A 14,990-nucleotide genomic window follows, 5' to 3' on the forward strand; every position below is an offset into this window, starting at 1 on the left:
CTTCGTGTGGGCCTGCTCAGTCTTTGCAGATCCCGCCTGTTCTCCCACTAGCCTCCCAGATGAGTTGGTGGCACACGAACGCAGGCTCGTCTCGCTCCCCGCGCAGGGGCTGCAGGTGTTATCACTGTTACAGTGCAGGCAGGCGGGCATGGGCTCACCCGGCCCATCTGCGCGCATCGCGTGTTATGCAAAGTGGATATTGGCTTGCCCTTGCGCGTCGTGGCTCAGGCGGGCGATGCTCCGCCTCCACCCCTGAAGGGGGCTGCTGTCACTTGCCGCTGGAGTCGCCCTGTGTTGCAGTTGCTCCCTGCGGAGGGAGGAGGGACCACAGACTCCTGGGTCCTTTGTTGCATCTCGGGTCCCGGGACCGCCCGAGGTGCTGTCCGCACTGGTGAGGGCTTGCTCGCTTCTTCTATTCACTCAGGCTCGTTGTCGAGCCGCTGCACCAGTACTGGCTCTCACTCGCCTGGTGTGCTGGTGACTGAAGCTCTGCGCCTCGGTTAGCCTTCCTCCAGCGTTCTGCGCTACCCGCACTCCCTGAGCGCTCTGGGTACCCCTCGGCTCACCGAAGTCCTGTCGTTATTCCACTTGCTCTCGACGTGCTCTCCGGACACTGCATGTGGTGCGGCTGCTCCCTTTAGTCGTGCTGCCACATGCCTCTCGTCTCTTGCTGGGCCCCCATCGGCTCCCTCGCTGCAAGGGTTCTCCTTAGTGAGCTGCGCAGTATGCGCCCGCCATTTTGGATTTGGCGGCGAGGATCTTCTCCATTTCTTTTTGCTCGTTTCTCACTCCGGTTCACAGCGAGAATCTCCCCAGCCGTTCACTGGACTTTTAGCCACCTTCCTGTTGCGTTTTAGCAGTGGTCGTTTAGCAAATCTAGCCAGCTTGACCGATTTACTAGGATCTTCACGGAGCTCTGAAGCCTTGCTGCCTACTGTATGGCCGCCAAGCCACGCCCCCACCTGCCTAGAACAAGGTTAAAAACAAAATCCACTCGAAACTGCAAATGCACTGTCTAAACTGCATGACAATTTACTGAAGGCAATGTGAAACTCGGATTGTAAAATTGTCTGGGTGTGTTGCGAAACTGGCACGTACATTTTCTGAAGGCAACACAAAACTGGGGAGTTCATTTTTCTGGAGGCAATAATGTGAGATGGCAGCACTTTGCAAAGGAGGAGGAGTCACGCCAAGGTGAGGCTGATGGATTATGAGTCTTGGTGGAAGTTGTTATGTAGAATGCTGGTGGTGTCGCTCCGTTGCTGTCGTTCTTTTGTGATGTGGAGCAAGAAGTGTGGTTGCCTACAGCTACTACTTGGACCTTGTGGGGAGCCATCTGAGGTTGGTGGCATGAGACAGCATGGGCGTGAGGCGCCGAGCCGAAGAATGGACATGCATCGCCAAGTTACAGAGATCGAGTCCTTGCACTGACGCCACCCAAACCATTGATGATTGGGCAGGATGGTGGGCGTCTGCCTAAGGAGACTTGACAGCATTGACCTGTGAGTCACTGAAGTACTGGCTCATCTCTGTGGCAAACTGAAGCTCGGCGTCTGGTCGAGGGTTTATGCTATGGCTGTCATTGTTGGGTGGGTGGAGGTTCTAGACCTGGCAGGACGGTGGCTCTGAAGCTTAAAGGGAGTGAGCAATTAATATTATTCTCTCCTCATTACCTTCGTTGCCTATGGAAATTAGTGTTGACATTTTTAGGGGAACTGTGGCAGTACTATGAGGAAATACTGTTTCACGCTGGTACACTGGTCTGATTCTGGAGGACTGTGATTGGGTGCCGGACATGGTGACGGCTTTGCCCCCCAGAATTCCCTCATGCAGAGGGAGGTTTCCCTCCTTGAACCCCACTGGGGTATTTTCTCAGGAGGGCACATGGTCCCTGAGGGTTCTGTCGCTGTGGAACTCAGTCCTCTATCCGATGGACTAATCTTAAGGACTCTTTGATTCTCTGCAATCTTGGACTCTTTCTTCTCTCGTTATCTCATTTATCAAAAGTGTGCTCAGCTTCCTTTCAGCACCAGAAAGCCCATTTCAGATGAGCGCGTGCTATTAATAATGGCGCGCCATACCATGTCGTTGTGGGACAACGTAAACTGTACAATGCCATATTATCATACATTAATTTTCTGTAAGCAATCAGAAAGCATCATAGCAATTTTCTGGGGAACAATATGAAATTGGCATTGACATTTTGTTATAACTGTACATTTATAATGTGCTTACTACCAGGAGTGGTTTCTAAGCGCAGGATCAGGATTTGAACCTATGTTGTTCTGTGTTGTCTTGCTTCCAAGACAAACGTGTTGCCCCTGAGCTATCCTTCTTCCCCTTTTCTCTGGTGCCATGGCATTTTGAAAACTGAAAAGGCAATGTGGCAGCTGTCAAATGTGGTTCATTTGAGAGCACCATGGTGTATTTGAGCAGCCCGCCCCCCAAGCCCACTCATCATACTAAATAGCACAGGCGCTCTTACCTCCTGTGCCGATTCCTCCATATGATGGGATGTGTGTGGTTTGCTTTAATGTCGGGTCGGGTGTTGTGAAGTGCGTGCAGTTTGTGGTGCGGTAGGGGAGTGGTTGTGTTTAGTTCAGAGCTTGAGTGTGTGGGTGCAGAAAAGTTAGTTTTTAGTACAGTTGGTTAGTGGCAATACATTTCCTACCCCCAACAATCCCTCCGAATGCGATCAATTTCCCTCCCCCCAGTAGTACATAAAAGTGCAATGCCTTTCCCACCCCCAGCAACCCATCCAGGTGAGACACATTCCGTGTCCGAGCATTCCCCCAAGGGCAGCACAGTTTCTGCCCTCCGATTGCAGCACAGTTTCTGCCCTCACACAATCCGACGCATTGCTTACCCGAATGCCTTTCGAAGTGCCATTCAAGCAGTAACATCAAACTTGCTGAAAGTTCCTGCCGGTGTTATTTCAAGGCAGTCATCTGAGATTTAATTGGAGATATGGTTGTGCCAGTTAGCACTATTATCACACTGCCCGGCTTGTTTCTTCTTCCACCACTCAGAGCCACTTGAGGCAAGCTAGGCAATGTCTGCACTACATCAGTTTTTTATGCTCTTTGGTCCCTCCCTGAGTTTTCTCTGCTACCCTGCAAGAAGGAGAGCAAACGCTGCTCGTCCTGCAAGCAGGTTCTTTGCATCGCAGTTCCCCAGGATGCGCGGACTGTAGCTTATCTGAACTCGCAGCATTTGCAGCCGCTCCTCTGCAACCTGCGCGCGGCGGCTCACCCTCAGATCACGTGGCACTCCGCTCCTGCTGCGGGGAGGAAGCACCCTCAGAAGACGAGCTACACCCGCTGACTTCCGGACATACACGACCTGTTTGTTCCCTCCGAGTCGCTCTTCTAGGAGGGCTCCCTGGTGTGTCTTCATAGCCCTGAAGCAAAGCATGCAGAGGCCTGGGATTCCGGAACTGCATCCATTGAACAGAGAACCCCTTTTGATTCAATGTACCTTAAACACAGACATTGAATGGCACCTAGGCACATACATGTGCATGCAATTGCCTTTTAGTCTGCAAGCATTTCAGCCAATTAGCTTGACCTGCTGCTAGTGCAGCAGTATCTCCTGACTACAAGTTCATCATTATTTTACTGTTTTCTGGCAAGCTAAATTCAAATCTGAAAAAACCGTAAAAATCTAAAAACATTACTGAATGACAAAGAAACACACAACGTGACTGTTTGTAGTTTTGCCTTTGGCATATGACCCCCAGTGATCCGTGCCCTTCAAGATCCTCAAGAGACTCGAGATCTTACCACCCTACAGCCCTGTCAGGGCTGCCTTCTGGGGGATTTTAGCAGTGGTACAAGTTGAGAACCTTCACGCTACTGTAGAGTAGAGCCTAATTCCTCATGTTGCCCCTCTGTGAACCTCCTCGATTGATGGATGGCTTTCAAATTGATAACTGGCAGCATGAATGGTTATCCTGTGGCATGGTACGGCTGGTGCTGTACCCTCTGCAATGTGGAGTGGGGGAGGACACCTTTCTGCACAGTTTGAAGCTTTCGGGTACTTGGTCTCTTGCCAAAGAATTGCCAAGTGTATAACCCTGATGGTCCAGGTGTCCCTGCGGGTTCCCGCGGCATATGACGGCGAGGGGCCGTGAGGCCTGATATTGGTGCTTCCTGAGGTGCGTCCTACGTCCACGTCCCAGCGGGTGAGGTCATCCTGACGTCTTAAATCCGTCCATCAGGCTGACTCAGCCTGCTGAGGATCCACTCTGGGCTGATCTGCTGGATGAGCCCTCTGGAGCTTGCTCGAAGCATCGTTATGCATCTGCAAAACGGTCCTTTTAAGTTTGCTGCACACTCTCTGAGGTGCCTAGGACACGCTAAGGACACATTGGTCATTCATGCACCACCCATCAGGTGGCTGAAAACTTGGGTGAGAACACACTGAGTACCACCTGCATTTTCCAGCCATCCAAGCCCCTTCCCAGGGTGGTGCCATCTTTGTGGGAAGCAGAGCGGCTTTAGGCATGGGAGGCCAGGCCGGTCCCCCAGGGCTCCTCATTAGCCCCCCATTAAGCTCCTTGCTACGTCAGCTCGGGGGGGGGGGGGTATTTCAAGGGTTCCCCTTAGCTGGCATGGTGGGTGAAGGCGCCCAATTTAAATGAAATGCACCCCGCTCTTGTGCTGCAGAAACTCCCTGCTCCAGCACGGGAGCAGGGTACTAAGGCTGTCCCTGGTGGGGAGGCAACAGGGTACCTCTTCCTGTTGCCTCCCAATGCCCCCACCCTTCTGAGACATCCTCCACCCCCACTTACCTGAGATGATATGATATGACATTTATAACGCACCTATACACAAGTGTTTCAAGGCGCGAAATCAAGGCTCTTAACCTGCTGGACTGAGTCACACATGACAACATTCTGGAGCCCCTGAGAGGGAGATTCCACCACTGAAATGTGGAGAATGCCTTTCTCCCATAGGATTGCATTGAAGTTATAATTATTTTTGGTGGGATACAGTAAAGAATAGCACTATTTTAATTGAACAATTGGGAGTCTCCCACCTAAATCGGGACGGTTGGCATGTATGTAGAGCTTTGTGCTGAAGTACGGGCGCTCCCTGCTGTCCTCAGCACCCGTCATGGAACTAGAAAAGGCACTAGGTCTCTTTTCTTTTTACTGCGGGAGGGGCCATCTTGTTTTCTTTGATTTTCATGGGAGATTGGGCTTGCGTAAAATGCACAGAACCTGGTTCTCCCATTAAAACAAAACAAAAACCTATCTGCACTCTGGAAAAAGCCCCTGTGTGCGAATAGCAATCACCCACTTGTCGGAGGGCGGTGTATATGGCTGCTACAGCCCACAGCTACTGTCCATGTACGCCTCCTGAGGCGGGTGTGACATTACAGTGGCACATTGTTCTCTTGAATCTTATCCACCGTGTGCGGGCCTCCTGTGCTAATTCCTTCAGTGGGATTTACCACCCTTCTTGTTCATGTCATGCAAACTTGGGGGATCAGGTTGATTTTGGCAGGTCATCCAAGACATTGAGATCGTTATTAACCTCCTCTCAGCCAATCAGAATGTTCAGAGTGCAGTCAATAACTACTGGTACTGAATGCATTCTGAACATTTTGGGACTAATACACAGAAGGATTTTATAATGGTGCAATCCCATTGAAAAAGGCTCTGTGGATCAGGCCCTCTGTGTTATGCAACATTTTTACCACGAAAAATCCAATGCATGTATTTTTATGGCCCAAGGCAGCGTTATTACCCTTGATAATGAACCCTCCCTCTCTATAAGGCTATATTATGTGGTTCAGAAACGGCACATCCCCTGAGTAAGGTCCCCTAAGTCTCTTCTTCAAGGGCATCCACTCCTCAAGATCCTACCTGCAAGCCATATTCCCATCCAGTAGACATTTTGTTCATGTGTTAGGATACCCAGAAGCTGAGAGGCTACTCTGGCCAGTGCTGCTTCTAAAATTATCTTAGCAAGAGGTAATATGGGTTTTACCATCCCTTCAAGAATCCCATCACAGCCTTGGGTGGCCTGGAAGTCTGTAATTAGTCACCACATGCCATTCCACCACACTGTGTTTACCAGGTTCTAGATCCTCAGGCATCTCTTGTGTTGACTGGTTCCTTGCACTTCAAGAAGGGGAAGTCTGGAATTCCCCTGCAGGCGGATGTCCTGAACAAAGCAACTTTGGGGGAAAAAACTCCTTTGATTTGCCCAGTAAATAAATCGCGTTACACAAATGATCACTCTTTGCAAGAGGGGAAAGCATGTCTTGTCTCGCACCTCCGGCGCCATCTTTAGGGGTTGAAAGCCTCCCTAGCTGAAACAGAATGCACTGCAGCTACTTCCGCAATGCCTCCAGGAGAGGAGGAGCAACCTCTTGATATATTAAGCCTCCCTAGCTGAAACAGAATGCACTGCAGCTACTTCCGCAATACCTCCAGGAGAGGAGGAGCAACTTCTTGATGTATTATGCCTCCCTAGCTGAAACAGAATGCACTGCAGCTACTCCCGCAATACCTCCAGGAGAGGAGGAGCAACTTCTTGATGTATTATTATGCCTCCCTAGCTGAAACAGAATGCACTGCAGCTACTCCCGCAATACCTCCAGGAGAGGAGGAGCAACTTCTTGATGTATTATGCCTCCCTAGCTGAAACAGAATGCACTGCAGCTACTTCCGCAATAGCTCCAGGAGAGGAGGAGCAACTTCTTGATGTATTATGCCTCCCTAGCTGAAACAGAATGCACTGCAGCTACTCCCGCAATACCTCCAGGAGAGGAGGAGCAACTTCTTGATGTATTATGCCTCCCTAGCTGAAACAGAATGCACTGCAGCTACTCCCGCAATGCCTCCAGGAGAGGAGGAGCAACTTCTTGATGTATTATGCCTCCCTAGCTGAAACAGAATGCACTGCAGCTACTCCCGCAATACCTCCAGGAGAGGAGGAGCAACTTCTTGATGTATTATGCCTCCCTAGCTGAAACATAATGCACTGCAGCTACTCCCGCAATACCTCCAGGAGAGGAGGAGCAACTTCTTGATGTATTATGCCTCTCTAGCTCAAACAGAATGCACTGCAGCTTCTCCCGCAATACCTCCAGGAGAGGAGGAGCAACTTCTTGATGTATTATGTCTCCCTAGCTGAAACATAATGCACTGCAGCTACTCCCGCAATACCTCCAGGAGAGGAGGAGCAACTTCTTGATGTATTATGCCTCCCTAGCTGAAACATAATGCACTGCAGCTACTCCCGCAATACCTCCAGGAGAGGAGGAGCAACTTCTTGATGTATTATGCCTCCCTAGCTGAAACAGAATGCACTGCAGCTACTCCCGCAATACCTCCAGGAGAGGAGGAGCAACTTCTTGATGTATTATGCCTCCCTAGCTGAAACAGAATGCACTGCAGCTACTCCCGCAATACCTCCAGGAGAGGAGGAGCAACTTCTTGATGTATTATGCCTCCCTAGCTGAAACAGAATGCACTGCAGCTACTCCCGCAATACCTCCAGGAGAGGAGGAGCAACTTCTTGATGTATTATGCCTCCCTAGCTGAAACAGAATGCACTGCAGCTTCACCCACAATACCTCCAGGAGAGGAGGAGCAACTTCTTGATGTATTATGCCTCCCTAGCTGAAACAGAATGCACTGCAGCTACTCCCGAAATACCTCCAGGAGAGGAGGAGCAACTTCTTGATGTATTATGCCTCCCTAGCTGAAACAGAATGCACTGCAGCTTCACCCGCAATACCTCCAGGAGAGGAGGAGCAACTTCTTGATGTATTATTATGCCTCCCTAGCTGAAACAGAATGCACTGCAGCTACTCCCGCAATACCTCCAGTAGAGGAGCAGCAACTTCTTGATGTATTATGCCTCCCTAGCTGAAACAGAATGCACTGCAGCTTCACCCGCAATACCTCCAGGAGAGGAGGAGCAACTTCTTGATGTATTATGCCTCCCTAGCTGAAAAAGAATGCACTGCAGCTTCACCCGCAATACCTCCAGGAGAGGAGGAGCAACTTCTTGATGAATTATGCCTCCCTAGCTCAAACAGAATGCACTGCAGCTCCTCCCGCAATACCTCTAGGAGAGGAGGAGCAACTTCTTGATGAATTATGCCTCCCTAGCTGAAACAGAATACACTGCAGCTTCACCCGCAATACCTCCGGGAGAGGAGGAGCAACTTCTTGATGTATTATGCCTCCCTAGCTCAAACAGAATGCACTGCAGCTCCTCCTGCAATACCTCCAGGAGAGGAGGAGCAACTTCTTGATGTATTATGCCTCCCTAGCTGAAAGAGAATGCACTGCAGCTCCTCCCGCAATACCTCCAGGAGAGGAGGAACACCTTCTTGATGTATTATGCCTCCTTAGCTGAAACAGAATGCACTGCAGCTCCTCCCGCAATACCTCCAGGAGAGGAGGAGCAACTTCTTGATGTATTATGCCTCCTTAGCTGAAACAGAATGCACTGCAGCTCCTCCCGCAATACCTCCAGGAGAGGAGGAGCAACTTCTTGATGTATTATGCCTCCTTAGCTGAAACAGAATGCACTGCAGCTACTTCCGCAATACCTCCAGGAGAGGAGGAGCAACTTCTTGATGTATTATGCCTCCCTAGCTGAAACAGAATGCACTGCAGCTACTCCCGCAATACCTCCAGGAGAGGAGGAGCAACTTCTTGATGTATTATTATGCCTCCCTAGCTGAAACAGAATGCACTGCAGCTACTCCCGCAATACCTCCAGGAGAGGAGGAGCAACTTCTTGATGTATTATGCCTCCCTAGCTGAAACAGAATGCACTGCAGCTACTCCCGCAATACCTCCAGGAGAGGAGGAGCAACTTCTTGATGTATTATGCCTCCCTAGCTGAAACAGAATGCACTGCAGCTACTCCCGCAATACCTCCAGGAGAGGAGGAGCAACTTCTTGATGTATTATGCCTCCCTAGCTGAAACAGAATGCACTGCAGCTACTCCCGCAATACCTCCAGGAGAGGAGGAGCAACTTCTTGATGTATTATGCCTCCCTAGCTGAAACAGAATGCACTGCAGCTACTCCCGCAATGCCTCCAGGAGAGGAGGAGCAACTTCTTGATGTATTATGCCTCCCTAGCTGAAACAGAATGCACTGCAGCTACTCCCGCAATACCTCCAGGAGAGGAGGAGCAACTTCTTGATGTATTATGCCTCCCTAGCTGAAACATAATGCACTGCAGCTACTCCCGCAATACCTCCAGGAGAGGAGGAGCAACTTCTTGATGTGTTATGCCTCTCTAGCTCAAACAGAATGCACTGCAGCTTCTCCCGCAATACCTCCAGGAGAGGAGGAGCAACTTCTTGATGTATTATGTCTCCCTAGCTGAAACATAATGCACTGCAGCTACTCCCGCAATACCTCCAGGAGAGGAGGAGCAACTTCTTGATGTATTATGCCTCCCTAGCTGAAACATAATGCACTGCAGCTACTCCCGCAATACCTCCAGGAGAGGAGGAGCAACTTCTTGATGTAATTTGCCTCCCTAGCTGAAACAGAATGCACTGCAGCTACTCCCGCAATACCTCCAGGAGAGGAGGAGCAACTTCTTGATGTATTATGCCTCCCTAGCTGAAACAGAATGCACTGCAGCTACTCCCGCAATACCTCCAGGAGAGGAGGAGCAACTTCTTGATGTATTATGCCTCCCTAGCTGAAACAGAATGCACTGCAGCTACTCCCGCAATACCTCCAGGAGAGGAGGAGCAACTTCTTGATGTATTATGCCTCCCTAGCTGAAACAGAATGCACTGCAGCTTCACCCGCAATACCTCCAGGAGAGGAGGAGCAACTTCTTGATGTATTATGCCTCCCTAGCTGAAACAGAATGCACTGCAGCTCCTCCCGCAATACCTCCAGGAGAGGAGGAGCAACTTCTTGATGTATTATGCCTCCTTAGCTGAAACAGAATGCACTGCAGCTACTTCCGCAATACCTCCAGGAGAGGAGGAGCAACTTCTTGATGTATTATGCCTCCCTAGCTGAAACAGAATGCACTGCAGCTACTCCCGCAATACCTCCAGGAGAGGAGGAGCAACTTCTTGATGTATTATTATGCCTCCCTAGCTGAAACAGAATGCACTGCAGCTACTCCCGCAATACCTCCAGGAGAGGAGGAGCAACTTCTTGATGTATTATGCCTCCCTAGCTGAAACAGAATGCACTGCAGCTACTCCCGCAATACCTCCAGGAGAGGAGGAGCAACTTCTTGATGTATTATGCCTCCCTAGCTGAAACAGAATGCACTGCAGCTACTCCCGCAATACCTCCAGGAGAGGAGGAGCAACTTCTTGATGTATTATGCCTCCCTAGCTGAAACAGAATGCACTGCAGCTACTCCCGCAATGCCTCCAGGAGAGGAGGAGCAACTTCTTGATGTATTATGCCTCCCTAGCTGAAACAGAATGCACTGCAGCTACTCCCGCAATACCTCCAGGAGAGGAGGAGCAACTTCTTGATGTGTTATGCCTCCCTAGCTGAAACATAATGCACTGCAGCTACTCCCGCAATACCTCCAGGAGAGGAGGAGCAACTTCTTGATGTGTTATGCCTCTCTAGCTCAAACAGAATGCACTGCAGCTTCTCCCGCAATACCTCCAGGAGAGGAGGAGCAACTTCTTGATGTATTATGTCTCCCTAGCTGAAACATAATGCACTGCAGCTACTCCCGCAATACCTCCAGGAGAGGAGGAGCAACTTCTTGATGTATTATGCCTCCCTAGCTGAAACATAATGCACTGCAGCTACTCCCGCAATACCTCCAGGAGAGGAGGAGCAACTTCTTGATGTATTTTGCCTCCCTAGCTGAAACAGAATGCACTGCAGCTACTCCCGCAATACCTCCAGGAGAGGAGGAGCAACTTCTTGATGTATTATGCCTCCCTAGCTGAAACAGAATGCACTGCAGCTACTCCCGCAATACCTCCAGGAGAGGAGGAGCAACTTCTTGATGTATTATGCCTCCCTAGCTGAAACAGAATGCACTGCAGCTACTCCCGCAATACCTCCAGGAGAGGAGGAGCAACTTCTTGATGTATTATGCCTCCCTAGCTGAAACAGAATGCACTGCAGCTACTCCCGCAATACCTCCAGGAGAGGAGGAGCAACTTCTTGATGTATTATGCCTCCCTAGCTGAAACAGAATGCACTGCAGCTTCACCCGCAATACCTCCAGGAGAGGAGGAGCAACTTCTTGATGTATTATGCCTCCCTAGCTGAAACAGAATGCACTGCAGCTACTCCCGCAATACCTCCAGGAGAGGAGGAGCAACTTCTTGATGTATTATGCCTCCCTAGCTGAAACAGAATGCACTGCAGCTTCACCCGCAATACCTCCAGGAGAGGAGGAGCAACTTCTTGATGTATTATTATGCCTCCCTAGCTGAAACAGAATGCACTGCAGCTACTCCCGCAATACCTCCAGTAGAGGAGCAGCAACTTCTTGATGTATTATGCCTCCCTAGCTGAAACAGAATGCACTGCAGCTTCACCCGCAATACCTCCAGGAGAGGAGGAGCAACTTCTTGATGTATTATGCCTCCCTAGCTGAAACAGAATGCACTGCAGCTTCACCCGCAATACCTCCAGGAGAGGAGGAGCAACTTCTTGATGAATTATGCCTCCCTAGCTCAAACAGAATGCACTGCAGCTCCTCCCGCAATACCTCTAGGAGAGGAGGAGCAACTTCCCTAGCTGAAACAGAATACACTGCAGCTTCACCCGCAATACCTCCGGGAGAGGAGGAGCAACTTCTTGATGTATTATGCCTCCCTAGCTCAAACAGAATGCACTGCAGCTCCTCCTGCAATACCTCCAGGAGAGGAGGAGCAACTTCTTGATGTATTATGCCTCCCTAGCTGAAAGAGAATGCACTGCAGCTCCTCCCGCAATACCTCCAGGAGAGGAGGAACAACTTCTTGATGTATTATGCCTCCTTAGCTGAAACAGAATGCACTGCAGCTCCTCCCGCAATACCTCCAGGAGAGGAGGAGCAACTTCTTGATGTATTATGCCTCCTTAGCTGAAACAGAATGCACTGCAGCTCCTCCCGCAATACCTCCAGGAGAGGAGGAGCAACGTCTTGATGTATTATGCCTCCTTAGCTGAAACAGAATGCACTGCAGCTCCTCCCGCAATACCTCCAGGAGAGGAGGAGCAACTTCTTGATGTATTATGCCTCCCTAGCTGAAACAGAATGCACTGCAGCTACTCCCGCAATACCTCCAGGAGAGGAGGAGCAACTTCTTGATGTATTATGCCTCCCTAGCTGAAACAGAATGCACTGCAGCTTCACCCGCAATACCTCCAGGAGAGGAGGAGCAACTTCTTGATGTATTATGCCTCCCTAGCTGAAACAGAATCACTGCAGCTACTCCTGCAATACCTCCAGGAGAGGAGGAGCAACCTCTTGATGTATTATGCCTCCCTAGCTGAAACAGAATGCACTGCAGCTACTCCCGCAATACCTCCTGGAGAGGAGGAGCAACCTCTTGATGTATTGTGCCTCCCTAGCTGAAACAGAATGCACTGCAGCTTCACCCGCAATACCTCCAGGAGAGGAGGAGCAACTTCTTGATGTATTATGCCTCCCTAGCTGAAACAGAATGCACTGCAGCTACTCCCGCAATACCTCCAGGAGAGGAGGAGCAACTTCTTGATGTATTATGCCTCCCTAGCTGAAACAGAATGCACTGCAGCTTCACCCGCAATACCTCCAGGAGAGGAGGAGCAACTTCTTGATGTATTATTATGCCTCCCTAGCTGAAACAGAATGCACTGCAGCTAGTCCCGCAATACCTCCAGTAGAGGAGCAGCAACTTCTTGATGTATTATGCCTCCCTAGCTGAAACAGAATGCACTGCAGCTTCACCCGCAATACCTCCAGGAGAGGAGGAGCAACTTCTTGATGTATTATGCCTCCCTAGCTGAAACAGAATGCACTGCAGCTTCACCCGCAATACCTCCAGGAGAGGAGGAGCAACTTCTTGATGAATTATGCCTCCCTAGCTCAAACAGAATGCACTGCAGCTCCTCCCGCAATACCTCCGGGAGAGGAGGAGCAACTTCTTGATGAATTATGCCTCCCTAGCTGAAACAGAATACACTGCAGCTTCACCCGCAATACCTCCGGGAGAGGAGGAGCAACTTCTTGATGTATTATGCCTCCCTAGCTCAAACAGAATGCACTGCAGCTCCTCCTGCAATACCTCCAGGAGAGGAGGAGCAACTTCTTGATGTATTATGCCTCCCTAGCTGAAAGAGAATGCACTGCAGCTCCTCCCGCAATACCTCCAGGAGAGGAGGAACAACTTCTTGATGTATTATGCCTCCTTAGCTGAAACAGAATGCACTGCAGCTCCTCCCGCAATACCTCCAGGAGAGGAGGAGCAACTTCTTGATGTATTATGCCTCCTTAGCTGAAACAGAATGCACTGCAGCTCCTCCCGCAATACCTCCAGGAGAGGAGGAGCAACTTCTTGATGTATTATGCCTCCCTAGCTGAAACAGAATGCACTTCAGCTACTCCCGCAATACCTCCAGGAGAGGAGGAGCAACTTCTTGATGTATTATACCTCCCTAGCTGAAACAGAATGCACTGCAGCTACTCCCGCAATACCTCCAGGAGAGGAGGAGCAACCTCTTGATGTATTATGCCTCCCTAGCTGAAACAGAATGATGCATCATTGATGCATCATTCCCATCTGTTAATCTACCCATCAGTCCCTTTGTGTGCCTTCCTTTTCTTGTTTACAAGGGAGGAATTAAAAAGAGGGTCTTACGTCAAATCTGTGATATATACGCTTGCTTTTAATTCGCTTATTGGAAGAAAAAAGATAAAGAAAAGAAAACAGCTTTTCAGAAAGATATAACTTTCAAAAATATTTTTGGAAAGAGACTGTTGTTAAAAATGTTTCCCGCACATAGGCAGGCAATTCAATGTTTGTAGGAATTTAATGTTAATGAAGATACCCTTGTTGTAGAAATAGTAGTAGATGTAATCAGCACCCAGGGATTTGGGGCTCAGATAACCAGGTGCTCGGCATAACAGGCTGTTCCTTACGGCACATGCTGATGTTCGGAGCAGCCTGGCAGCTCTACTATTCTCTCCTGCCACTACTCACCTCCCTCCACACGCATCACCTTCAACGAGTTGCACTTGCTTGTCTCCACTCTTGCTCTCCACTTCATGCCAGCTCCCAGGGCTGCCCTGCAAGTGAAGGGGGGCTCTGCCTGAACCCGTCTCTGCCATTTCCAGGGCAGCCATCTTCATGTTAGCTTAATTTTATTTTACTAAAGCAATTTGGCCTGGCCGGGGCAGAGCTTACAGGGATGGCAATATAGAGGGGTCAAAGCTTGCAGGGTTGTCAAGTTCTGACTCGTGCTTCAATCGTGGGCTGCTGGCTACGTGGAAAGTAGAGAGGAATCCTGCGGCTATCAGTGGGAAGGGGTGAGGCGAAGGACCCCCAAGACTGAGGAAGAGTGTGAAGAAGCATTGTATTGAAGGGAATCAAGGAACACCTTTATTCAACCTGTGAGCAGGAAGTCCAACATAGACCTTGAACCCAGATAGACCCTGAAGCAAACCAGAGGGCAAGCGAGAGCTATGGTCTACTCCAAGGCCCATAGTGTACCAGCACTCTGGGAGACTTTCAAAGTAGAGAGCAACTGTAGCAATGAGGGGCGAGGAGGTGCAGCCATCTTGTGATAAGTTGTGGGGATGCTGATGAGCGGGATAGGAGTTGTCCCCCATGATCCGGCTGGATGACTATGGCAATGAGTGGCAAAATATTGAGGTGTGTGGTGTTGACCATGTGCCCCAGTTGTGTGGGGCTGGGAGCCATACCAACATCACCACTACATCAGTGGGTTCTCCTTACATCTACCCATCAGAGATGAACACTTGGTTCGGCCACAGCTATAAGCAATGACCAATAAAGACAGTAGGAAGACG

At 49.9% G+C, this 14,990-nt stretch overlaps 1 protein-coding gene across 2 annotated transcripts in view; it reads right to left on the reverse strand.

Moving 5' to 3' along the window:
- Positions 1-3,094, reverse strand: part of LOC138487868 (cerebellin-4-like) — a 283,658-nt gene extending 280,564 nt beyond the window's left edge. Inside the window, exon 1 of one of the 2 annotated variants that reach the window (XM_069614478.1) lies at positions 2,867-3,082. In XM_069614478.1, coding sequence (XP_069470579.1) covers positions 2,867-2,889 — 23 coding nt within the window. In that variant the 5' untranslated portion in view covers positions 2,890-3,082. Of the gene's footprint in view, positions 1-2,866 lie in introns of both variants that reach the window. The other variant, XM_069614480.1, reaches the window with a different exon arrangement.
- Between the last annotated feature and the right edge of the window lie 11,896 nt (positions 3,095-14,990).

Source organism: Ambystoma mexicanum, chromosome 9 (assembly GCF_040938575.1).
Source record: "Ambystoma mexicanum isolate Mex_15411 chromosome 9, UKY_AmexF1_1, whole genome shotgun sequence".
NCBI lineage: Eukaryota > Metazoa > Chordata > Amphibia > Caudata > Ambystomatidae > Ambystoma > Ambystoma mexicanum.